Source organism: Pipra filicauda, unplaced genomic scaffold (genome assembly GCF_003945595.2).
Source record: "Pipra filicauda isolate LSUMZ 115617 unplaced genomic scaffold, ASM394559v2 scaffold415_size613988_pilon, whole genome shotgun sequence".
Classification (NCBI taxonomy): Eukaryota; Metazoa; Chordata; class Aves; order Passeriformes; family Pipridae; genus Pipra; species Pipra filicauda.
Window position 1 is genome coordinate 6,437 of NW_024104549.1, and position 26,876 is coordinate 33,312.

General features: G+C 43.9%; 2 protein-coding genes across 4 annotated transcripts in view; both read left to right on the forward strand.

Annotated features, from left to right (window-relative positions):
• Nucleotides 1-196: 196 nt before the first annotated feature.
• CA5A (carbonic anhydrase 5A) lies at nucleotides 197-21,676 on the forward strand. 3 transcript variants are annotated; one of them, XM_039385492.1, is made up of 8 exons: nucleotides 7,505-7,593; nucleotides 8,222-8,404; nucleotides 8,614-8,811; nucleotides 12,304-12,422; nucleotides 13,156-13,251; nucleotides 14,160-14,222; nucleotides 15,754-15,909; nucleotides 17,426-21,676. In XM_039385492.1, the coding sequence occupies exons 2-8, from the start codon at nucleotides 8,395-8,397 to the stop codon at nucleotides 17,603-17,605; spliced, it is 822 nt and encodes a 273-aa protein (XP_039241426.1). In that variant the 5' UTR covers nucleotides 7,505-7,593; nucleotides 8,222-8,394; the 3' UTR covers nucleotides 17,606-21,676. The 3 variants fall into 3 exon arrangements, with proteins under 3 accessions (XP_039241425.1, XP_027593684.2, XP_039241426.1); XM_039385491.1 differs by lacking the exons at nucleotides 7,505-7,593; nucleotides 8,222-8,404 and adding an exon at nucleotides 197-392; XM_027737883.2 differs by lacking the exon at nucleotides 8,222-8,404 and having other exon boundaries at nucleotides 7,434-7,593.
• A 3,566-nt stretch (nucleotides 21,677-25,242) lies between these two features.
• Nucleotides 25,243-26,876, forward strand: part of SLC7A5 (solute carrier family 7 member 5) — a 31,998-nt gene continuing 30,364 nt past the window's right edge. Inside the window, exon 1 of the mRNA XM_027737882.2 lies at nucleotides 25,243-26,053. Coding sequence (XP_027593683.1) covers nucleotides 25,459-26,053 — 595 coding nt within the window. The 5' untranslated portion in view covers nucleotides 25,243-25,458. The remainder of the gene's footprint in view (nucleotides 26,054-26,876) is intronic.

The following is a 26,876-nucleotide window of genomic DNA, read 5'->3' on the forward strand; positions in this document are numbered from 1 at the left end:
TAATCATCAACCAGTCAGGCCCCTCTGAGGAAATGCAGAGCCAATGAAGAAGACAGTCCAGGGACAAGTTGAAAATTAACCACTTGGTTGGCTCCACCTCTGAACCAGCAAAGGGTGCTCTCCAATTTTTTCAAAAATAAGCCTGGTGACCCCTCAGTTATCTTGGAGCTCTGTATACATAAGATTTTTTTCCTCTTTGTGTTCACAGGTCCATCGACTCTGGACAGCTCCTCTGAGTGAGGAAGTGAAGATTTTAAGTGCCCCGGTGGTGGCAATGAATGGTGTGAAGGCAAAAGCCCTGGGGTGTCTCTACCAGCAGCTGAAAAGCCTCCGGAGCCCAGCACGGCCCTGCAGCCTGGCTGCCTGCTCCAGGAAAAACAGGAATGCTGCCTGTAAGTGCCTTTCATTTTATCCAAAAATATGGGATATTTGCCTAATGGAGATGCTGAGGTAGAAAGAGAAAAGGTGTAGTTAAGTGGTGTTCTTATTTGTTAGGTAATCAAAAGAGGGAATCTGAGAATGTGACTGAAGGATGAAAGAAAAAAGAGTGAGAGGAACTAGAGATGGAAATACCTTATGGAATTGCAGGATTAAAATGTTGTTCTCTATTTCTGCTCTGACAATGCCATCAGGTTGTTTGGGATTTTCACTTGTGACTACAATGAAGAAACAATATACAATCACTACTTTTTAATTTGGTCCTGCAGTGTTTGACTGGTTGCACAGAAATAAGTGTAATTCAAAACACATTTAGCACAAGTCAAGTCTGACTTCGAATTTCACAGACACTGCAATGTTTAATGTTGAAAATGAGGCCCACTACAAAGCAAAACATTTCTAAATGTGCTGTACAGAAATACAATGAATCACTGTGAGGTGCAGGATACTACTGGAAGATGTTAAAAATTTAGTTATTTAAAATACTGATTAAGTGGCTTATAGATAAGATGAGGCCACCAGAGGTTGTGTGTCTGCACAGATAACGCCAGCTGGAGAATAGTCGAGTCATTTTTTCCATCTAGAAAATCCTTTTGTTTCCTATTTTTTCCTCTTTAAATGTATTCAGTTTAACTTTTCCCAAAGAACAGCCAGATCCCTGCTTGAATACTGAGGTGTGATTCCCTTCTTTTTCAATTACCAAACACCAAATTTTGTATTTACTTAATTGATGAGAAAACAGATGATTTTGTGGCACAAAGCTTTGTTTCTATTGAAACCCAGAAGAAATACTCAGTAATTTCAATGTTTAATAGCTCTGCACTTGTAAATGCATTTTTAAAAGGCGATTTTTAAATCTACAGAAGATGCCTAATCTTAGAAGCAAAATTAGTATTGAATTGTTTTACCAGCGAAACAACCACAAGGAAGAGCCTAATTCCTAATGCAAAATGGAAATGATCCCACTTGCATCCATGACAGTGTTTTCTTCTTTTCTGACCTGTGCAGAACTTGCTTAGCACAGCTCAAAGGTCTCTTGAACTTTTACTTCCTTCCCTACCAGTTTTGTCTTGACAAGCAGGCTCAGAAACTTCATTTTCCTGATTAAAATAAGGAAAAAAACATTCTTCTTCTATTCCAAGAAAAGCACTACAGTAAAGTTTGGAAAAACAATGATTCAGCCTCATAAAATAATAGCTTTTCTAACAAATTAGTATTAATTAGGTACATGTAATAGTAGCTTTTCTGCTGAATTAATGTTAATTAGATGTGTTAATTAGTCTGTCAAACCAGTGCACAGATGGGTGGGTGCACATGAGGGAATATATTCACAAGCACTGTCCATATCACTCCTTTATCTACAGTTTGTGATAAACTTTTTTAATTCAAGAGCCAAAACCCAAACCTGTGCCAGACAGTGCAGTGCTGGGCTCCCACAAACTGCTCATGGTGACAGGAGTTACTGCTCCAGAGGGGAAATCCAAAGAAAGCCCTGGAACTGTGGTTAAAAAGGTCATTATTTTGTATCTTTATTCATTATTTTTTATAATTTATTCACTATTTTAATATTTGAAGACACAAACTGAGAGATTGCAAGTGAATATTTATTATGAGTCCGACAACTTCCAACGTGGAGACACAGACAATGTAAATCACTAAAAAGTAATGGGATTCATGAAAAGACAGCACAGGATCCCTCTATGCAATCCCAGTTCTTCTGCTTGCTCAGTGTTACCATCCCACAAAATTCTATGGCCTATAGAGTTAAGAACTTTAGGAATGGAATTTATTAGGATGAAGTGTTCCATTTCTGTTCAGTCAGAGAAGGTGTAACTGTAGGAAAACTATCTGCAACTGTTCAGTGGGGCAAGAAGTCAAACTGGAGAAAAAGTGAGCTCTCTAGATTTCCACATGGGATGGAGAATTATTTTATGGTTACCCATAAGAAGAGATCCCATTCCAGGAAGGGATCATCCCACGCTGCTCTATCGAAAGACCACTGAATAAATAACTACAATTGGTATCTATTTTTACTCACATTCCTCTTTTTAATTAATGATTGACAATATTTATTACTTAAATCTTTCTCTACTCCATGCCATTCATGCAGCAAATGCCAAAACAAACTGATTTAGGAAAACATTCCCTTTGGAATGGCTGGTTTTGGCAGGCAGTGAGTAGACAGAAGCGCTGAGTAAGACAAGCCTGGGGGTTATTCACAGTGAACTCGGCCCTTAACTGAGACAAGGGTTAAACAACTTGAAGGCTGATACTTCCTAGAGCCTTTTTTTGATTTTTAGAGCCTTTTTTTGGCTTCTTTTCCTGTACTTCACTGAGAAAGAACTGTCAAAACACTGCTGAGGATCGTGGCACGTATGTAAAAATTCCTAGTGATGTGGAGGCCCACAGTGGATGTCTGTGCTAAACTCTGGGGTGTCTTGTAACTACATGTGGAGGTGCTGCTTTCAGACATTATTTTATTACAATAGTTGCTGGAAAAGCTCTCCGTGGGGATTTTAAGCCTATGGATTTATTTTTAACTAAAATAAAATTTTAAATCTAGAATTGGATTATTTTAGCCTTATCCCCAGTAATTATTGCCAGAGCAGACCTGAATGGCTTTTTCTTTTTAGAAGTAGTTACAAGAAAAGCGGAATCAAGTCCAGCAGTGCCACCCAGTCCAGGTGTGCCATCTCCAGGACTGCACAAACAACTGCAGGGACTCCCCAAATTGTCCAGGAGATATCTCCCAAGCCCCTTCCATGCCTGCATGCATAATTTTAGCAAATGTTTTTATACAGAAGAAGATAAAGCCTCTGTTTGCTTTACCTTGCCAAGTGGAATTACTTCCTCCTTATCTGGACTTAGCCTCAGCCTCTGCCTCCTCATCCAGCTCCTATCTCAGCCAAACATTCTGGAAGCAGAGAAAAGCTCAGCATTTCTCAATTTGTGCTGCTTCCCCGTGGAGCTCAGGGCACCCTGTCAGCTACATCCCTTTGATAAAAACCACTGGGCTGTTTATCAATAAACTGGCCCCAATCACAGTCCCCATCTGACATCAATTCAACTCAACTTCAACACCTTGTCACGATGGACCTCAGCCAACCATCGCTGTTATCCCCCAAAATCGTCATTCAGACAAAAGAACCTTCGAAGAAATCAATCTATCCTGGATTTCCTTGGCAATATTCAACCCATGTGGCTGAAGCAGAGTCCTTTAAAGTTTAAAATGGTTCTTTATTGAGTTTCAGGAATAAGTGTATTTTATTTTCTCACTCAGAATGTGTTGCTATGGCAAACAGCCCTGCCCAACTCACGACAAAACCTTATTTCCTTCCCCTGGGTGGGGTTTCTCAGCTCTTCCCACCCTGTTGTCCTCCCTGTTTTATCTTGGATCCGGAGGAAGCTCGTTTGAAAATCTCTGTGTAAACAAATCAAAGGACTGGATTCCACAAGTCTTTTCCTCTTTCTTTTAAAAGATTAAAACCATAAAGACTGAACTCCACTGAAGCTGAGCCATTTTACCTCTCATTTTCTAACCTGTATGTGAGATCTTCTCCCCAGGATGCTTAAATAGAATTTAACACAGAAGCCTTGAAAAAAGTTTTGTCTCTTTAAATCAAGTTTACAACAGTGTAAATTGGCAGTAAATCCTTTCATTTAACTCAGTTTATTTTGGATTTTTACCACAGAACTGTAGCCTTCAAAATATTTGCTTGGAACCTGTGTTATGAGTTATAATTCATTAATACAACCTATATTTTCATCTGGATCTTGACTCCCAGCCAGAAGCTTTTGATACTTGTATCAATCCTAAATGGACTTTTTAATTGCAGTTTTGGAGTAATTGTTAATAATAGAAAATAATTCCAAAGATTGGGGCTATTTGGATGGCTCTTTACATCCACTTCAGCTGGGAAAGATAGGAAAAAACCCACAATGCAAATGTAAGAAGCCTCCAAATACTATAAAATTAAATGGAACATGACTGTCTGTCTGAGAGGCCTAAAAATCAAATAAATCAAGCACAGATTAGGTCTGTTGTGGCAGATCTCTCTTCACAGGTGATTTGCATCTTGGTCATGCTTTTTATATGACAAAATTTACTATAACTGCTCTGACCATAATAGAGATGTGAGTGTAACAAAGGTAAACAGCAGACAGACCCATTCTCAGTGAGCAAAGGCTGCAAACTGCTCACTTCATTCGTAATTCCCACCTTGTCTTTAAGTAACTCTGAATATTTGAAAACAGATCTCGTAGATGAGGGTTCTGCTTCTCCTTCCACACAGATCCTGCATCACTTGAGCTCATCCCTTGGGCCAATTGCCAGATTTCTGGTTGTGGAAACCATTCTGAGATCAGGAAAAAGAGAGAAAAGAGCTGAAAACCTCCCAGATGGCCCAGAAATGTAACAATTTGGGGAAAACAGGAGAACAACAGAGATACTGTAATTCTGAATGCTGTTCTCTCCAGCTTTAGCTGCATGAGAGCCATGTCTCCCTTGCACAATTCACCATCTCTAACCGGAGCGTGGCCAAGGGAAAACTCTGTTTCTGAGTGGTCCAGAAAAGAAGCTTTTGGCCACATTGCCTTAGTGCTCGGAACAACACTGAGGGCTTATGTTTCCTCTTGCACAGGTAGTTTTTGTCTTTCTATCTGCAGGTTCAAAGCAAAACATCTCACTGCCACAGACCATTTTGAAGGGTTTTTCTTTCACCTCTGAGAGAAGAAGAGGTTTCTTCTAATTAAATGCTAGTGTTTCACTGACATTTATTCTCAGTAAGAAATAGCATGTGCACATAAAAATTGGATGGAGACTGCAAATGATTCAAAAGGAAAGCAAAAGTATTGTGGGTCGAAGTGATTTCTCTTTAGTTTTGCACTGGAACAGCCCATTGTTTCTCAAAGCCTGTGCTGTAAGAACTTCCCTTTGATTTTGCTCTTCAGCCCACAAGAAATGACTCATTCTGTCCAGCTTAGTAACTCTGTAATAAACTTTGCAGGATCAATCCCCTAAAAAGCTCCATGGTGTTGGGTCATCTTAATGCCACAGTGTAAAGCAGTGGAGAATAAACCCCAGACCCCCTATTTATGCTGAATATGAAATATCTGAAGCTTTGTCTGAGCTGTGATTAAGCTGAAGCTCATCTGGGCTGTCCTGATGACCAGGAGGTACCTGTTGTTCATCAGAAGCTTCAGCAGCAGACACGTCTGACCTGTGCTAAATAATTGCCTAACCATCATCAATAAGCTGTTAAACTATGATTAAGCCTGACTGAATCATGATGTTTATGGGCAGCAAGTCTTTTCAATTTTTTGAGTACTTATCTCTTCTTAAGTTACAGGGAGCTCTATATGAGAATAGTAAATTAGCCTCCTGAAAAACATTGGGAGTCAAATCAAGAATCTGTTTTGTTGCACTTGAACCCCACTACACAAAAAGACTGTGCTTTAAAGAAGGTGTATCTTGGCAGGGAGGAAGCAAAATGAAATTTAAACACAGCTTACTGTCCTAAGATCACAAGCTGTTTGTACATCTCCTGATGATCTGTTTTCTGATTGTATAGCCATTCAAAGCAAATAACTTGCCAGATTTCAACCTCCTCTTACTCAACTCAGGAGTACTTTAAACTGTGAATGCAATGAAAACTTCTTACATAATGCTGTAAACCAGAGCAAACATTTCTTGGTTGACTCTAGTTGAGTATCTAGTCCTGTCTCCTCTGCAGTAAAACATTGTCAATCCTACATCAGGTTCCTCATGAAAATTCAAAAGTACTAATCCTAAAAAAGAAAAAAAATCCCCAAAAGAGGAATGAAATGTGTAAAATTATTTGAAGAGAGTAACTATGAAATAAGATTCAAAACAGATGGTAAGATGAAGGCCAGGGGCTGAGGGAGGTGTTCTGCTCCTGGCTGCCCAATAGCTGGCAAAAATGAGAACACTTTATCTCTGCTTTCATTGACACTTTCAGCTTTCTACAGGCTTTTCTTTATAGTGTGTTCCTCACTGGCAGGTGGATAAGAGAAAAGGTGTGAGGACCAACCAAGGTTTTAACCAGTTTCATCAAGGTTTCATTGCCTCAAGCAGTGCCAGGTTTAGTTGAGTTGACCCCTTTTACCATCCAAGGTGGGACTGGTTTGGCCTCCTGCCTTTGGGACAGCCAAGAAAAGTGACCATAATGTTAACTTTTCCTAAGTTTTCTCTGTATAGTTTGGGGCAGGTACCTCGCTGTGCCACAGCCACCCATCTCTGTGGGTGATGGGGATACTCTTGGTGAGAGGGAACACACTTTTGGTGCGATGGAACACCTGGTGTGAGGAGATAGGCTTGGTGCCAAAGAATCAGTTTTAGTGTGAGGGAATAAATACTCTTCTGGTGTGAGGGGATACTCTGTTGTGAGGGAATGTACTTGGTGCAAAGTGATTGCTTTTGGTGTGAGGGGATAGACTTGTTGTGAGGGAATAAATACTCTTGGTGTGAGGGGATACTTTTCAGTGTGAGAGGATGCACTTGGTGCAAAAAAATCCGTTTTCGTGTGAGGGAATAAATACTCTTTTGGTGTGAGGGTATGGACTTGGTACGAAGTGTGAGGGGATAAATACTCTTGGTGCGAGGGGATAAACGTGGTGCGAAGAAATCAGTTTTGGTGTGCAGGGATGCACTTTTGGCGTGAAGGGATAGGCTTGGTGTGAGGGAATAAATACTCTTGGTGCGAGGGGATAGTTTCAGTGTGAGGGGATGCACCTGGTGCGAAGGAATAAATACTCTTTTGGTGTGATGGGACACACTTTTGCTATGAGGCACAGCGACGAGCCTGCACACACAGGGAACTGTTGTGGCTTCTCTACCGCTGAGACAAGATGGAACGGTGATGTCGGCCCGCCCCTGAGGAAGCGCTGCGGGCCGGGCCGTACCGCCCCCACCCCGCCTCAGGCGGAGGCCATGGCGGCGGGGGGGCGATGGCGGCGGGGGGGCCGTGCCGGAAGAGGCCGCTCTGGGCCGGGCCGGGCTGGGCGGTGGCGGCTCCGCGATGGCCCCGGCGATGCTGCCGCTGCTCCGCCGCGCTTGGGCGGCCGCCGCCTCCTCCCGGCGGGGCACCCGCCGCTGCAGCCTGGGCGCCTGCTGCTCCTACCGCCTGCGAGACGCCCGTGAGTGCCAGCGACCCCCGCGACGGGCTGCCTGGGGCCGGGGCTGCGCTCACCCCTGCGGGCGAGCGGCTCTCGGCGGCCGAGGAAGGCAGGTCGCTGCCCCGAGCTCTCCCCGCTGCCCACCCCGCTCTCCCCTCCCCTCGCTGCCCTGTCCCTCCATCGCTCTCAGCCCCCTGCGCTGAGGGGGCTCCCGCTGCTGCCAAACTTGGTGTCGGGGCGGCAGGGACGCCGAGTCCAGCCGGGCTTTGTCCGCGACTTCCTCGGCCGAAACGTCAGGAGGTGACTGTGTTTTGAATATAGAGGGTGTTTTGCGCCTTACCTGCGGCAGGTGACCTTATGTGGCCCGATAAAGTTTCTTCCTCTCTAGGAAACCGAGGGGGAAGGTTGTTTAGCCACCCGTCACGTGAGTGGTTTGTTAAAAGATTTAACTTGTCTCTAATGAAGTAGACTGTAATGTTTGGGGTTCGGTGGATGCACAGGGCACAAAAACCTGGCTGTGGGTCATCAATGTTGGGGACAACAGGTGAACAAGTGCTCCCCATCCACGCAGATCTCGGGTCTGGTTTTAAACAGAATAAACTCCTGTAGAAACTCCATCTGGGCATTTACCCAGTTATCTTGTGTTCAGTGCAATTCCAGGTCAGCTGATGGTACTGATGTCCAAGGAAAGCTGAATGGAGTGCTGAGACTCTGGCAAAGCTGGAAAACAGAAGCCAACTTAAAATCAACTGGCAATAAAAGGAAAAAATTATTTTTTCTGGGATATAAGGGGAGAGAATTTCTTTGAAGAGCGTTTTCCAGATGCAGAAAGGTATTGACACAGTTCTAAGTCAGATTACTGTGTTTGCCTGTGTGGTTTTGAGTCATGCAGCTGGAATGTAATATTTTTGTTTTACTTTCCTGCTCATCAGCTGACTCAAATTAGCCTTTGGTGACAAAGCACCTTCCCTTGCCAAAAAGTTCTGAAGTGTTTAGCTCTGTATCGTGCATCACAGCCTGACTCTCCTCATCATCTTCCAGTGCATCCACTTTGGCAGAGCCCACTGACAATTCCCGGAGGCACCCGACAGTCTCCCATCAACATCCAGTGGAGAGACAGTGTTTATGATCCCTTTCTGAAGCCTCTGAAAATCAGCTACGACCCAACGACATGTCTTCACATCTGGAACAACGGATATTCATTCCTCGTTGAGTTTGACGATTCTACTGATAGATCAAGTAAGCAAAACCCCAAAAAATCTATTTAATGTCTCGTTAATGCTTAGAGAGGAGAAAATGTTGCGGGACGTGAATCTCAGGACAAGTGTTGAAAATGAATGTACAGTAAAAAATGCTGTAGCTAAACATGAATTTACAGTGGTGGGAATTGGAATGAAGGAAGTCTATATAGGATTCATTTTTATTATGTTGCACAAATCCCCTGTTGTATGTTGAAACTTATTCCTATTGCACGAGCCTCAATGCCTTGTCTTTTAGGTCACAGCTTTGCCTATATGAGTTAATCTTCAGTCATATATATGTGTATTTACCTCTTTTAAATCAGATTTCATAATTGCACTTTATTGAAGTAACCTGCCACTTATCTTTTTTGTGGTGTTAACAGTTATATTTAATGCATTTGAAATAATCAGCTGCCAAATTACCTGCAGTTGGAAAGCACAAATGCTTATCTCCATGGGCTTTTGGGGAGTTAAACAATACTGAGCTGCTGCCCAGGGAGCAGGTGTGTGTGTTCCTGTTGTTTTAGGGCAAGAGGAGTTGTGCATGGAAAATCCAGTCATGCATTCCAGCAACTTCATGGGAATAAGTCTCTGACCTGAGCAGCTCAATCTTTTTATAAATGCTCAGTAGGGTCAAGTGAGTTAAAATCAAGATACTGCTCCCAAATTCCAGATTTTTTTGTTCCTTTTTAAAGTTGCCTTTACCAAAGGATATTGCAGGTATGTGTAAGGATATTTCATAAGGCAGGAGAACTGAGCATGTGATTATTCAGCTTGTCTTGGAGGGAGCAACTGAGAGACCCTGAGCAAGTTTGAACCTGTTGGATCAGAGTAATTTGTGTTTAAGGTGACTGCTCACTGTGAGAGATCCTACAGCTTCCTGAGGGATTTAGTAGTGCTCTTGGGAAGAGAGCTTTCAGCACACAAATATTTTATGTCCATAGTACCAGTATTTTTGATTGATGTTTGGAAGGAGGCTGATAATGCAGCAAAAATGGTGGTGGTGGAATGCAGGGAGCTGGTGTGACATTTGAGGCTTCTTTTTTTTTTTTATTGTTTCCAGCTCTTCACTCAGAATATCAGTTTCCAAGAGGGGATATTCTTGCTCTTGCTTATTTGAGAGCTGTTATATGTAATGGAGAAGCCAAGTCCCACCCTTCTGTTTCTGCAGCACAAACTGCTGTTGCTTTATGGAGTGGAATTAGGGGAGAGACATCACTTGTCAGCTCATCAGTTATTTTAACTTACTAACTTTGGGTTAGGTTTGCTTTTAATTTAACAGCCTTTTGCTTTATACAGCCACACCCTGCTATCTGTTGAGGGATATGATCCTGAAAAGTGTTTGGTGGATAACAAAATTGTTTTTTTTTTCTGCAAGAATCGATGTAACAGAGGGGAATTGCCTTTTCATCATCCTCATCTTCCTCAAATGAATTCAAGTCCATGAAGGGGTGGGATGGCATCAAACAATCAGTGACAGGCTGCAAAGCGACAGAGAAACACCAGATAGTGAGATGGTGCTGTATAACCCCCCAGTTTTCAAGTGCCTGTCTCTCTCCTCCACCTTTCTCTCTTTACTCTTGCCGTTTCTGATTTTTCTTTCTGCCAGCTTCTGTCTAACAAGACTAGAAATCCAGAGAAGAAAGCTTGTGAACAAACAAAAGCAACACAGTTGAAACAGAAGATGGAAAAGACAAAATGAAATGTACACCCAGGATAGACAAAAATTCCCGAATCCCGAGATGAGGCAGAACAAGAGTTGGGCTAAAGCTGAAGGTAGTGCTGCTTGTGAGCAGAGCAGGAGGAGGAAGAGGGTGAGGGGAAGGTAGGTGCAGCACGTGGTCCTGTCTGTGTGTGATGCCATCAGGAAATGAGGCTGAAACAGAACCAGGGCTGCAATAAAAAGCTGGTGTCATTCTTTTCCCTGGTTGTTGTTACAGTTCCTTTAAACTTCTGGTTTGTTTTGAATTATCCAAATTGTAATTTGAGAGGAAATGCTTGTAAAGGGACTGTAAGTTCCTATTTGTTTCCTATCACTCTCTGGTGTCCACCGTAGGTATCTGAGTCTCTACATCTGTGTGTCTGTGCCTAAAGTTACTTGTGAGGCAAATATTTAAGTGAATGTGATTATTAACACACATTTAGTCACTTGTGGGTTTGCATCATCACGTGATGAATGGTTCATGTTAGAGCACAGACACTTTAATTGGGAAGGAGTTGGCATTTCTTCATCCCACCCTTTCTCCATCACAGAGTCACAGAATGGTTTGGGTTGAAAGGGACCTTAAAGCTCATCTCATTCCAGCCCCTGCCATGGCCAGGGATACCTTCCACTAGACCAAGCTCCATCCAACCTGGCCTTGAACACTTCCAGGGATGGGGCATCATGATTTCTCACTGATGGTCAGTATTACATTTGTTCTAAGAGCTCACCAGTAGTGGGTGAAATGAATTAAATGCATTTTCATTCCTGTTTTAGCTTCCTCTGTTACCACAACCAGGCCTGTCCAGTTAGAATTCCAAACCTGCTGGCTGACTTTCAGGGAAAAAAATAAGACATGAAAAGCTCTTAATGCCTCTCATTGTTTTCTCCTTAGCATGAAAGTGATTAACTTATTTTCAAAAGCAATGTTGGGATTGGGTACTTCAGACCATGGTTTGCTATAAAACTTCACCATGTCCTGCAGTGAAGTGAAAATCAGCAGATGCTGCTGGTTTAGTGGGGACATTGGCAGTGCTGGGGGAACAGTTGGACTCATGATCTTAAAGCTCTTTCCACCCTAAATGATTCTCTGATTCTGTATGTGTTATTAGCCCTGTGGCAGTAATTATGGTTCCTCATTTACCAGATGCTCTGATATAATAAGGAGCAGGATGAATTTGCAGGATATTCCTGGTTCAATTAGGAGGAAATGAGTGAAACCACAAACCCGGGCAGAGACTTTTTCATTCGTATCTTTGCGAAATGGGGAGAGGCCTTTTGAAATCAGGAGAGCAGACTGAAGGTTTGCCTTTATTCATGGCTAAAAAGTGCATTAAAGCTTCCAGAACTCAGAGTCTTGCCCAGGGGCAAGTTTAGATACTTCCTGAAGTGTAGCTGGAATATTTGCATATTTTTGGCTGTGCACGAAATCTTTTCCCTTTGGTTCTGCAGTCTGAAACGTGTGTTGAAGCAGAATAGTATGTTTGGATTTTTGTAACTTGGAGGAGAGTTGAACATGTGACACAATATCCTGATTTTTCTGGGAAAATTTGATTTTTGAAGTCTCGATTGTCACAAAAATGTCAATATTTTTTCACAGCTATTGAGGCTTTGCTGGGATGTCATTCAGTACATGTGTCATTGCTGCAGCCAAGCAACAGGTCACTGTTTCAGTGTAAATGGTTGCTCTACTTGATGTTTTTCTGGGCAAATATTTGTCAAGGATTTCCTTGTCTGGACAATTCTAAGTCATGTTTATTAATATGTGTGTCTTGTTGTGTTTTTTAGTAATCGTTGGAGGTCCCTTGGAAAACCAGTACAGGCTAAAGCAGTTCCACTTCCACTGGGGAGCTATAAATGACTGGGGTTCAGAGCACACAGTTGACAGTAAATTTTACCCAGCAGAGGTATGAGAGAAAATGCTGAACAATGCAAACACTTGTCTCAGGTGTAAATATTTAAAGAGAAAATGGATTATTTAATTCTTCCAGCCACAGCTGTAACTCAAGAGGCCTGATCCTCCTTACCTTGTACATAATAATTGTCTTGTGTATGTGACCCCCAGAGCCTTGGCTACTGTTCAAAAGTTTATTCCAATTACTGGCAATTTTTTTGGCATTTCTTAAATTATTAGAATGATGTACAGCAGAGTTCTCTGGCAAAATGGTGGTTATTATCATCACTTTATTGTCTGTTTGCAACTCTTAAGCAGTTATTAAAAAAGCAAAACTTTTGTGCTTGAGTGACTACTAAGGAAGAAAGAGTCAAAAAAAAGATGGAGTCAATGGGGAAAAATAGGACAGTGTGCTCTGTTCTTCCTGTTAAGAGAGGGACAATCCCTCCAGTTCCAGGAATACTAAGCTTTTTTTTTTTTGTTCCTTTAACTAGCATTTCTGTAGCCAGTCTCCCACAGACTAAATCCCTTTCATATATGGATCTTTGCCTATTGTTTAAGGTAAAAAGAAATAAAAAGGGAAGGGCCATTTTCCAGTAACACTTTGTTCCTCATTTTTGTGGTGTGGTTTCTGAGGCAGCTCGTTTCAGTGTCTCATTGCCAAGGACCAAATGTAGCCAAGATCAAAAGTGAGGTTTCTTTTCTGTGCTCTGTGCAGGTGCTGATTTCTCACATTTCTGTTTCAGTTGCATCTGGTGCACTGGAATGCTGTGGAGTACCCGAGTTTTGAGGAAGCTGTGATGGAAGGGAATGGCCTGGCTGTTATTGGAGTGTTTTTAAAGGTAATTTCATAAGCTCTAGTGATGCCTTTTTGTTTGCATTCTGTTAAAACCAGTTCAGGGCAAAATACAGCAGCAAAGGCCAAGGCAGGGTCGTGCTCCTGGGGAGGAATAACCCCAAGGAGCAGCACAGGTTGAGGACTGACCTCCTGGAGAGCAGCTCTGCTGAGAGGAACCTGGGGGTCCTGGTGGGTGACAAGTTGACCATGAGCCAGCAGTGTGTCCAAGGGCCAGGAGGGCCAGTGGGATCCTGGAGTGCATTGGGAAGAGTGTGGTCAGCAGCTCAGGGAGGTGATCCTGCTCCTCTGCTGAGCCCCAATGAGGCACATGTGGAGTGTTGTGTTCAGTTCTGGGCTCCACAGTTCAAGAAAGATAAGGAGCTGCTGGAGAGGGTCCTGCAGAGGCCACAAAGATGAGGAGGGGTCTGGAGCATCTCTCTGATGAGGAGAAACTGTGGGAGCTGGGCCTGGTTAGTCTAGAGAAGAGGAGACTGAGAGGGGATCTCATCAATCCATACAAATATCTCCAAGGGGTGTCAGGATGGTCCCAAACTCTTCTCAGTGGTGCCCAGTGACAGGACAAGGAGCAATGGTCATAAACTAAACCACTGGAACTTTCACCTCAACATGAGGAAGAACAACTTTCCACTGAGGGTGTCAGAGCACTGGAACAGCTGCCCAGGGAGGGTGTGGAGCCTCCCTCTCTGGAGTCATTCCAAACCCACCTGGATGTGTCCCTGTGTCACCTGCTCCAGGTGACCCTGCCTTGGCAGGAGGGTTGGACTGGAAGATCTCTAGAAGTCCCTTCCAACACTAAACATTCTGTGATTATTGTTTTCAAAAAATGTATATTAAGATAGATAAGTAGAACATCAGCTTAATGATACCCTAACTCCTCCCTGTCCCCTGCAGCTGGGAGCACGGCACGAGGGGCTGCAGACCCTGGTGGATGCCCTGCCAGCAGTGAAACACAAGGTCAGTGCTTTGAAGTGTCCCACTGGAGGTGGGTGGGGAATTTTTAAGGAGCAGTTGTATACTTGAAGCTTTCAAAGCCTCTTGAAGAAATGAGTCACTTGAGGTTGTATCCCCTTCGAAGGGCACGCACGTGTTTCGTGCTTGAAGTGGTGGTTTATTTACTGGGGACTTAAGGCTTTTTGATTTTTGTCTGGTCTTTGAGGAGGACATTATTTGCTTTTTTATAAACACTAAATTTTCTGCTACGGGAATGGGATTCTCTTCCTAGTTGATTCCTGACTCCTGCCAGGAGAGGGAGTGCTGTATCTCTGATAGTGCTCAGGAGCAGCTCCTACTCTTCCAGGTCCCTGTTCCCACTTCAAAGTACACACAAAAAATACACGTGGACAATTGTAACTTGTAAGCACATCCAGCTGAAGTCACTGTGCCACTATTTCTCACAAGAAGGATTTTAAAAAATTCAAATAAATATTTATGGCAGTGCAGTGACAAATAAACCACCAAACAGGTCAATTCAGTGCCAGAAGACCTACAAAATCTGTGAACATACATCCATTATGAGAATATAATGTTTTACAGCATATGAATTTGAAAGAAACCAAAGTCCAGATATAAAAATAAAAGGTTAATATCAAACATCAGGCTCATCAAGCTGCATGTGGGCTGCTCAGAAAGGGATCTCATTTCCAAAGGCTGTCACCCAGCAACTCATCAGCCCTTGGTTTAAAATGTTTGAAAACCTTTGTTGCCTTTCCAACATTATCACTGACTGAAGGACCAAACATCACCCTGGGGAGGAGGAAGGTCAGAAAATATCTGTTCTCATGTCCTTCCTCCATCTAGAATCTCTCATCCAACCTTCCATTTTTGAACAATTCTTGACTGTAATATTTCTCATTCTCATTGGGGAATGGATAAAGTGGAAAGGAAAAACGGGATCTTCCTTTCCTGCATTGCCAGTATATTCCTAGGAGCAATGTTTGTGTAGGAAATCCCAGGCTCTGAAGTTCCTGTATGGTGTCTGATACCTCACTTGTGGGATTGCAGTTCTGGAGATGGGAATATTTGATACGATTTAAATAGAATTTTAGTCCTCTTCCCTCTCCCTCTTGCCTAAAATCACACGGTGAAAAGTAAAACACTATTGTTTGCAGTCTTTTAAGTGTATCTGGCAGAACTACGTGAAGTTACTCCACCACTTATTCCTCCTTTTCCCTGTTTGCTTCCAGCTCCCACAAAGCCACAGGCAGCTGCTCCTTCACACTCCTTGTTTCTTCTGAATTCCTAATGGCCTGTGGGGACAATGGAAATATTTCAATTTTGTCTGCTCAGCAGCTGCCTCAAATCCCACAGATTTGTGGGATTTTATATTATATTTTTATGTAGATCTTTGTTAATATTCACAACACCTAATTTCCCACAACACACATAACACGTACAGTATTTAATCTCACGATTAAGATATTTTTTAATCTTCTGTCATTTTTTCCTCAAAATACAATGCTTAAAAATATTTTTTCTTGGTGTTTAGGACACTGTTATTGAGTTTGATGTCTTTGATCCCTCCTGTTTGTTACCTTCATGTCCTGACTATTGGACCTACGCAGGCTCCTTGACCACTCCCCCCTTGACTGAATCTGTCACATGGATTATTAAGAAGAAGCCAATAGAGGTGGATGAAGATCAGGTAAATCTCAGGTTTATCTTTCATATCATTCCTGTTGCTGCCACAGAGAGGAAGATGCACAGAAGCACTTCCTTGCCAGCAATTCTCTGTGAATACACAGAGGATTCAGGATTTGAGGAGGAATCCTGACGTTACAGGAGCTAATGCTGAAAGACTCAAGATGTTTCTCCAGCTCTCCTCAACTTTGCCAGCTCTTCTCAAGAGTTTTCTCTTGACCTGTGATAAACAATGCTGGAAGCTACCCCTTGAAAACATCAGACGTTTTAGGAACTTCTAAGGTTATTTATTGGAGGGTAATTTTGCTCCCCTCACCAGGAGGTTTTTTGTGGAGGGAAGGTTTTGTGAAATTCCGAACTCTGAGCTTTGGTGCATGTTCTTGAAGGCCACATGCACAGAAATCTTGGAGGCACTGCAAGGGCTGATCCTGTGTTGTTCATGGTATAAAAGGTATGAAGTAGATGTAGGGATAAGGAAAATGGTCAGAAGGAGAACTCACGGGAATTGTGCTACAATTGTGGGTTTTATTGGAAGTCCTCAGGATATTTTTGCCTCTTCAAAGAGGTGGAGAGTACTTTGAGGGGCATCACAGCATAGAACAAGTCTTAGGAGTTTGCTGCAAAGCAAGTAAAAACGGACAACCCCAAAAAATCTACCATTTATTCATGGTTTAAAAGGAACTGAAAATCATCTGTGCATTGTTCCTGTTTTTTGAGGCTTTGATTAGTAATGAAGTGAGAATCCAGTGACATGAGGCAAGAGAGATTTGGTTTTTTTAATACAATTTTGCATGGAGCTTGTCCATCAAGAAAGTAATGCTCCAACCAAACACCAGCTCTGAGGAATAAACCTGCATGTGATTTTAATGTTTTAGTTTACATAAAGGAACAGGATGGGAAGAACTGAAGATTGTTAACAGAGCAGAGAACTGCAGACACAGGGTAGCAATCTTCTTTTAAATTGAAATTTTTCTCATTTTTCCTTTTTCTTGGCTCTGTACTCTCATTCTTTTATGGCATAGCAGTGACTTAACATTGGAATGCCCTTGTGAGCATTAAAAGCTGATCTACTGCATACTTTCTCTTAATCCCAGTTATAAACCGCTGAGAGAACAACTACCTGGATTGTTGCTTGTTGAGGCTCCCTCGTTCCTGGGTGACAGCGTGTCAGGAAGGGTGTGAATTAAAGCTGGGCAGGTTTATTTCAAGATGACACATGTTCCAGTATCTGAATAGGAATCAGGTCTGTCTCAGACGTGCCACATTTGGGATTTAATCTGCCTAAAGATGGCAGGTGACTGACAGTTCCTCTTCTGCATTGACAGGGATGATGGGATAATCTTTGCCAGCGGGTGACAAAGAAGTGCCAGAAATTTGTTTGAAAATTTCTCAGAACACAAATGTCACAGTAACTCCGATTTTTATTTTTTCCCCCCAAGAATAAATTACTTTGTTTTGTCACAAACTCCTACAATCCCCCAATTAGCCACGTCACTAAAGTGGATGTTTCTCCTTCTCAGCTGGAGGCCTTTAGGATGCTGCTCTTCACCTCAGATGGGGAGGAGGAGAAGAGGATGGTGGACAACTTCCGTCCCCTGCAGCCGCTGATGGACCGAACCGTGCGCTCGTCCTTCCAGGTCAGGCACCTCCTGGACACTGAGGCACAGCCCCAGGGCCACGCTGAGCAGGTCAGGCCATAGGTGGCCCACCAACATCAGGCTGCAGCACGTGGACATGATGTTATTTCTCATTATTTTCCCTTTTCCTGCAGTGTATCCCTGCACTTTCACAGCCAGCCCCAGTGGCAGTCCTGCTAAGTGCCCTTTGACTTTCACTAGAGAAGCTGTGAGGGTTTTTAGTTTTGCTTTTCTGAAGAAGTAAATAATATTAACCTTTAACAAATTGACTTGCTTTGAGACAGGGATCAGTGAGGAATTATTAAGACAGCTAAAGCTAAAATAACGATGAGAGAGCTCTTCCTCTGCCTGTTCTCTGAATTGTTCTGTGTATCTTCAAATGCTCTTTCAGTGCCTTGCATGAATTAATAATCCTGGTCAAAAACTTAGCAAGGAGAAAGTGTGAAGAAGTGCAAAGTATTAACACTGATCAGGTGCTTTTGTGAAATTGTTTGAGATCTGAGAACTGGAAGAGAAGTAGTTTCTCTAGTCACACATACAGAGACATTTTACCTTCTTCCTTTTTCCTTGGGTGAAAAGAGGAGAAGGACAAAAATGACTTGTAGAATAAAAGCTCTTTCCATTCTGTTGGCTGCACGATCCATGTTTGATGTGGAGGCTGCAGAATGTCCACTCTAAATACATCACAGGCCAGAAGACCTTTTCTTAAACCTTTTAACAAATGTAGAAGCTTTTAGCTTTGGCAGCTTTTACTCTTCTGTGTTAATAATGTATCAGGAGAAGAGAGCAGAGGAGAATTCACCAGCATCTCAGGACTGGCAAGAGCAGCAAATTAGGTGGAAATGTCCAATTGATCTCAGAAAACGGATCACATCAAAGGAGAGCAAGATTAGATAAGGCCCAGCTGACCCTCCCAGTGGGATTTGGGGAAAAGAAGCCAAAACCAATTTCTGAAACCTGTGCTAGGACAAAATGCAGCCCTCAGAAAGGTTTTTGATTTCAGTAACTCACAGAGCACCAGTGCACTCTCTTCAGAGTTTTGCCTTAAAGTGTATTTGTCTTATAGAAAGACTTATCCAGCTTCAGGACAACTGGGGACCAGTTTGTATTTTTAGCACCTTATGGTAACGAGGTCCAGTGGTGGTTGAAATGTATTTGTGGACCAAACCAAGCTGCTGTGGAGCTGCCACCTGCAGAGTCTTATCCTGGAGTTCTGGTCCAATTGCCACGAGTAGTATCTACCTCTGCACATCCTACTACTACTAGGCCTACCTTTCTCTCAAGCACCTTCTTCCCTGGCTCTTTCTGCTTTGCTGGATGGTCAGATTTTCTGGTGAGGAGCAGGTCTGTCTGTAAACCCTGGTGTGATCTTGATTGATTGTGTTTTTGATTCTTGAGGAACTGATCTTACTCATTTGCTTCTCATTGTTGCTGTGATTCAGCACAAGGGAAACGTGACATTGGCTTGTCAATCTAAATCCAGAGCTTTGGAATCAATACTTTTATTTTTTTAAAGTCCAAGTGTTCAGTTTAAAAGCACTTTAACACTTTTTAGTGTGACCCTGACGATTTTAAGGTTTTGGAATAATCTCGTTTAACCAGTTAAGTGCCCAGATCCTGCCTTTGCTTCCTTAATAGCTCTACCTCAGGCTGTTGTTACTGTGCAACAGTTGTGCCTTTCTGCCCTGGCAATTTGGAATGTGGCCACTTAACTTTGGAGTGACTGTACATGGTAAATGTAAAAAAAATCTCCTTTCTATCCCAGTGTAGGATGTTTTTTCTGTGTAGTGAATTCAAAATGGCAACATCTCTCTTTGGTTTCTTTGCTTCTCCCAAGCCCTCTTACTGCTTGGGTGAACATTTCCATGTTGGTTGAACTGTACCATCTCTCTTTGGATGGGGCTTGGAGCAACCTGGTCTAGTGGAAGGTGTCCCTGCCCATGGAAGGGGGTTGGAACTGGATGATCTTTAAGGTCCCTTCCCACCCAAACCATTCCACGATTCCATGATCTCAGTTGACCTGTACAGTCTTTGGCATCATCACACAGAGTTTCCACTGCGTACAGAAACACATCAGTGATGATTTTTGCTAGTGAATGAGATGTTCCAAAATAAATTCCGAAGGAATATCTCCAGTTCTGGCAATAGGAAAAAAATGGTTTTACTTTTTGCCTGAGTGTACATGGCCTGGTCATTAAGTTTGAGGTTTTTGTTCAGTGCTGTTCTTGCAAACACTTCTCTGAGGAGGACCCCGTAGAAGGGTGGCTGTGGTTCAGATATTTTACTACTCATTATTAATAGGAAAAACTGTAATATAAAGACATGTTAATGTTGCCTTATATTTAAAAATAGAGCAGACTCGGCAGCACTGGGCTATAGGTGACCTGCATCAATAATATCCTTATCATATATAATATATTCTAAAAAGCTTCATGCAATTGCTCAGTTTTTTAGTTGCCTTAGTACTTTTCACCGAGTTTTTGGGTGTCTCTGCTCCACTGAGCTTGTTTCACTCCTGGGAAATACAAAATACAGATTTAGGGAACCACCAGGGTGTAAATGTTTAACCTCGAGGTGCTCTGTAATGCTGTGGTACCTCACACCCACCTGAGTTCTCCATGCTGAGGTTTGTTCCACTGAACCATGTTTTCTTCCTGGGTATGTAAATCTCTTTTTAACACACCACCACCCATCAGAGGTGATGCTGAATATTCCCTTTTCCAGTGATCCATTTCAAGTTCTCATGGAGATTGACTTTGTTGAAGTATTGTCATGTATTGTTCGAGAACAGGTGCATTATGAAGTCATACAGGTACTAAGCTATACTCCATATTTAGATAAAATCACATCTGTTTTTACTGCCATAAAATTAATAAATTTCAGTTTCAGCACTCATCACTTCAAATATATGGAAACAGGGTCAATGTAGAAACAATTAACTTTGCTACAAAAATAAGTTTTCTGTTACAGTTATTTTGCTTTTTCTTGCACCTATGTGTAGTGTTTTAGCATACCTGGTTAAGGCAGGCAGGAGTTCAGTTGCAGGGCAGATTGTTGTTGGAATTTTCAGTTTGGAAATGGACAGAAAGGGAATTTTGGATGTTATTTTGATTTTAACTTGTATGTTACAATGACTTTATTGGCCCTGTGAGTGCTGACTTCAAGGAAATAATTGTGTGCCTGCACATGTGTGTAAAACAGGAGATGGGGTAGAATTCTTTGGCCTTATTCTCTGTTTTGTGTGTATAAAACTGATTTAATTGTTGGGTAAGAGCTGATATCTGTAATGATTTTGCACAATTAAGTGAAACTTTATTTGAAAGAGGAATCTTTAGGCTCTTTAGGGTGGTACAATATGAAAGGGTCAAAGCACATATTTGTATTTTCCTTGCATAGCAGTCACTTTTGTAACTTAACAGTGCCCTGGGAGGCATTCCTGTGGCAATAAGTACTAGGAATTAAAGACTGTAATAGAAATAATTTTGGGAAAACTGACTGAAAAGGGAGTGCAAGGTTTTTGAGCACAGACCTGTGTCTGTGTTGGCCTGACTTCCAGCTGCCTTTCAATATTCCTGTTAAATGCTGCTCTTATCTCAGTCTTGGTCACTTCATGGTTGGAACAACTCCCTTTGGCATTTGAATGTTTGATCTGTATTCCTGCATTCCAGAACTTTCTCACTTCACCTGTAACCACCTCGTACCCCTGACCACTCTTGTGCTGCCTTCTGCCAGGAATGACCCCAGAGCTGACAGGGGTGTCTCCCTTGGCTTTGAAAGCTCTGGAAACAGAGATTGCTTTGATCTCTACAGGGTTTTCGAGGACTGGAATTGTACTTTGGAGGAAGGGTCTGTTTGTGCCTTAATTTTGAATGTTTTTAATTTGTGTTTCTTGGCACATCTTTGCTTTTTAGTTTGTTCATTGTGTTTTCGTGGCTGTTATTACATTTTGTGTATTTTAATGTTTGTTATCTGCCTGATCACAATTTACTGAAAATAATCGTCTTAGCAGACAGCATCTGTAACAGGGAATGCCTTTTCCCTCAGTTTTTACCTCCTGTATAGAACCTTGTAGCTGCTGGATTTTACACTGTTACATTGGTGTGCAACTGCAATAAAGGACCAGAGAAACCTGTGCCTGGATCTCGTTGTGTAATTAAGCTCTTCAAGTTAAAAACTAGATTTTGTGTCAAGCAAATAATACAGTTCCTCTTTGGGAATGACCCAGTTCATTAGGAGTGGAGTCTAATCAGCTGTCAGATGTGCTGTGATACTTCCAGGCTCTGAAAAGACTCTGCTGAACTGTGTTAGAATGGGAATGAAAGCACAATGCCCTCTCTGTTGCTGCTGTGCTGATGGAAGGGTAACTAATTATTTATTACATCCAGCCAGATGCAACATGCCATCTCCCAGGGGATTCCAGATTTTGAGGATCTTTGCTAAGCTCCTTCATTTGACACTGATCATTAAACTGGACCTGTCAGCTGAGCTCCTTTCTCTGTTGTGTAATTGGCCTTGATAAAACTGAGCCCATGGGTGGTGTAACTCAAGAGATTCCCAGTTTGTGGTTGTGGCTACAATAATCTGGTCAAATAACCCTAAAAAAAACTTTAAGTAAAATAAATTACCACAATTAAAAATTCATACAAGACAGTAAGTTTAGATTAGATATTAGGGAGAAATTCTTCCCTGTGAGGGTGGTGAGGCCCTGGCACAGGTTGCCCAGAGAAGCTGTGGCTGCCCCGTCCCTGGAAGTGTCCAAGGCCAGGTTGGATGGGGCTTGGAGCAACCTGGGCTAGTGGAAGGTGTCCCTGCCCATGGCAGGGGGTGGGACTGGATGGGCTTTAAGGTCCCTTCCAACCCAAACCATGCTGTGATTCTGTGAAGATTGGCTAATTAACTGAAATGAGCATTAATTTCTCTGTCTCACTGCAGAGCCATGCTTGGAGTTTAGCTATCATAGAGAGAGGTTTTGCTTAGCTGAATTAATTCAAACAAGTTTCTACTTATTTTGATGGGAAAAAAATAGGAGATTACATTCCTGGCTAAGGAATCCCCCCTAAAATAATAGTAGATAATGCTTTATAGAAGGCGTCCCCAGTGGTGCTTTTTGGCAGGCAACACATTGTGTTAGATTAAGAGCGAGGTCAGCTCTGCTGTTTTTACTATTTAAGGGTTCTAGAAGCTGCCACTACTTCCATTTACCCAAGAAAACAAACTTCCAAGCTCTGTCTTAGTGGAGCTGAGGTGTTTGCTGAGGAAATGGCTGGTCTGGTTCCAGCGGGGTGGCTGGGTGTGATCAAGGCAGCCCTGCCGATACCTGGTCAAGAACATCCACATTACTCCTGACAAATGGCCAATTTGCTCCTGCTCCTGGTAATTATTTGTCCTTCTGACAAATCCTTCCTTCCTTCCTTTTTGATGTGACAAACTCCGAGTGCCTGAGTATTAACACATGGAGAACTGATTGGATAATCAAATAGTCTTCAAAGATCCTGTGGAATAACTTGGGGGCCTGAGGAGAGTTAATGTTCTGATAATAACACTTGGCATTTGGGAAGTACTTTGAAGATATAAAGCACTCTGGGAACACACTGGCAAAGCCAGGATTTTCTCAGGAATACAAATGGAGAAACAGTTGCAGAATTAACTCCGATGAATTAATTTGCAAGAGAGTCAAGTATGTGGTTGACTTGAAATAAGGGCAGTTCAGTGGCTGCTACTCCACTGCCTCTGGATCCTGGGACTTCCACATTCTATTCAGAAATTCCCTTTTGGAAGAACTAGAGAGAAGAAGGTTACTCCATCCCATTCTTGTGAAAGTCAATGGAAATTTCTGGGCATTAGGTTAATGTCAGGTGTAAAATTCCACAGTCATTAAGCAGGTCACAGAGGGATTGTTGGGATTGTCCTGTGCAGGGCCAGGAGTTGGACTTGATCTGAGTGGGTCCCTCCCAGCTCAGGATATTCTGATTCCAGTTAGTTTATTTGCCTTGAGGTAAGAGCTTGGCTTAGAGAACTGGTGGAGTAAATCCATCCATGAATGATTCTCTTCACCCAAATACAGACCTAAATTGCAGCATTCATCTGGAAACACCTGAAGGATATATTTTACTTCTATCCCAATCCTGTCTGCTGAGTCCAGTGTAACGAGGTCAACACAGAGACAATTCCTTAAGTTGTAACTACCTGATTTCATGGTCCTGTGAAAATTTTACCCAGCGTAAAGCATTAAATGCAGTAACAATTGCTTTAGGTTACAGCCAGAGAGTCTATAATGTTAAGCTGGTAGACTAAAGAAAGGCTTTTAGGGTTACAGAAAAATTCTGATATGTTTTCCTGTTTAATTAACTGTCATAGTCTTTTCAATCCCTTCAGGTTCCCATTTCTAGTTGAAAACTGGAAGAACATGCTTGGTGCCAAGGTAATTTTTTTCTAAGCTTTCTTTCTAAATGTGGATGTTTATATAAACCCAGCAGCAGATTGTTGAGCCCTTGGGCTGAGCAGCCACTAGATGTCAGGTTCGGATTAGTGCTCCCAGGATTAGGCTGCTCAGAATTCCTGGAATGGTTGGAAGTAGTGGTGATGGCAGTTACCAGTGTGAGGTACCTGAAAATGTTACTGAAATGTCACATCTTTCCCCAGAATTCCCATCTGTGAGGTATCTTGGAGAAAACCACCTGATCCACCCACTGTCTGAAACATGCACAGAGGAGGATGGTCCAGGAGGATGGACAACTTTGAGTTTTGGAGCTTGGGCACGACTTCTTGTGTGACACCAACTAACCCCTGCTGAGAAACAGCTGCTCAGAGGTACCACTTCCACCTCTCAGTGAGAAGGAGTGTTGTTGGGAATCAGAGCTTCCAGGTTCAGAGCTCCTCTCCTATCCTAAAAGGGCAAGAGGGAATCTGAATTTGGTAAAAAACTGGCTCCTTTGGCCTTATTGTAGTATCCGAGTGAGCCTCCTTGGATGCAAAACTTATGCCTGCCCATTTTGCCTGCATGCTGCCAGATTGGTGAATTATTTTATATTTTTGGTTTCCAAACAAGCTTTTTTGGTGGTTTTGGCATCCCACATGGCAGTCAGATTTCAGATTGTCAGGTAATTTTTTTTTTTTCGTGATTTTGGCATCCAACATGGCAGTCAGATTTCAGATTGTCAATTAATTTTCTTTTTTGTGATTTTGGCATCCAACATGGCAGATTTCAGATTGGCAAATAATTTTTTTTTGTGTGTGTGATTTTTGCATCTGCCATGACAGGCAGGTTCCTGCAGCGCCTCTGCAGAGATGCAGGTGATGCAGCACCGGGGACTTGGGTGGCAGGTGGATAGAAGAGCAGAGCAAGATGGGACTGGGGGGAGCTGGGAGACACAGGTTGTGCTGAACTGCAGGTTTAGACACACAGGGATCTATTCTCCTCTTGAGGAACACACAGCCCGTGCAGGCAGGAGAACACACCTCCCCTGCGGACCCCCTGTACCCGGGGGCAGAGATGTGGGGTGGCCGCTTCGCTTCCCCTGTCCCCTCTTGGGGCAAGGGAAGGTCGGAGGGGGTGGGCATGAGAGAGATGCGCCGGTAGGAGCGGGAACCCCCGGTAAGGAGCAGTTACGGCCGGAACGGAGCAGGTACCCCCGGTACCAGAGCGGGCACCGCCGGTAAGAAGCGGAGACCCCCGGGCAGGAGCGAGTGCCCCCCGTACGGAGCGGGCACAGCCGCTGCCCAGCGGCCACCGCGCCATCCCGGGGCGCTGCACCACCCTCCTTCCTCCTCCTCTCCTCCTCCTCCTCCTCCTCGTCCTCTCCTCCCCCCGGAAAGGAGCCCGGCCCCGCCGCCGCTCGCCGCCCACCGCCGCCGGAACAAAAGGGGCGGCCGATGGTGGCGGCAGAGCCGCTCCGCGCCCGCCCCGCTCCGCCACCATGTCGGGCAGCGGCGGCGGCCCCGGCGACAATGCCGTGAAGAAGAGGAGCCCGGCGGGCTCGGCCGCCTCGCTGGCGCAGGATGAGGACAAGCAGGCGATGGAGAAGATGCTGGGGGCGGCGGGCGGAGGGGCGCAGGAGAACGGCTGCGCCCGCTCGCCCTCGCCGTGCGGCTCCGGGGAAGGGGTGACCCTGCAGCGCTCCATCACGCTGCTCAACGGCGTGGCCATCATCGTGGGCACCATCATCGGCTCCGGCATCTTCGTCACCCCCACGGGCGTGCTGCGGGAGGCCGGCTCGCCGGGGCTGTCGCTGGTGGTCTGGGCGGCGTGCGGGGCGTTCTCCATCGTGGGCGCCTTGTGCTACGCGGAGCTGGGCACCACCATCACCAAGTCCGGCGGGGACTACGCCTACATGCTGGAGGTGTACGGCTCCCTGCCCGCCTTCCTCAAGCTCTGGATAGAGCTGCTTATCATCCGGCCCTCCTCGCAGTACATCGTGGCTCTGGTCTTTGCCACGTACCTGCTCAAGCCCATCTTCCCCACCTGCCCCGTGCCCGACCAGGCTGCCAAGCTGGTAGCCTGTTTATGTGTCCGTGAGTATCATTTAATGGCTTTGAACTGACAGGGAGTAGGGTTAGGTTGGATACTGGGAAGAAATCCTGCCCTGTAAGGGTGGTGAGTCCCTGGCACAGGTTGCCCAGTGAAGACGTGGCTGCCCCATCCCTGGAAACATTCAAGGGAAGAGATCCTTTACTGGCTTTAAAATGACAGACGGCACGGTTAGGTGGGATACTGGGGAGAAATTCTTCCCTGCGAGGGTGGTGAAGCCCTGGCACAGGTTGCCCAGAGAAGCTGTGGCTGCCCCATCCCTAGAAGTGTCCAAGGCCAGGTTGGACGGGGCGTGGAGCAACCTGGTCTAGTGGAAGGTGTCCCTGCCCATGGGACCGGGATGATCTGGTAAAGATCATCACTGATCTTTAAATTCCCTTCCAACCCAAACAATTCCATGATTCTGTGACCCTTTCTGGGTCTCTGCTGTCCTGCTACACGTGGCTCCTCATTCACCATCACCTTCCCCAAAACGTGTGCTCATGCATCACTTTGGAGGAGATGCCCCATTTCTCCTTTGCTGTGCATACCGAGTTTTTCTGGCTGTTTTGAATGGCAGCAGTAGGAAATGTGGCCCCATCCCAAATAAATGTAGCGAGAAATTCCCCAAATGCCAGTTGCAGGTTAATGAGCCTCTCTGAATGCAGTGTGCAGTAAATACAGGGTGCATTTTTGCTGGGAGCTGGAATAGGATTTCTCATGCTCTGCCTCAGGACTGTGTTTGGGCAGGGTAAAATCTCCTGGTGCCCTGCAGTGCTGCGGTGCCTGGGATGGGCGTTGATGTGCAGATAGAGGTGGGGATAAGGA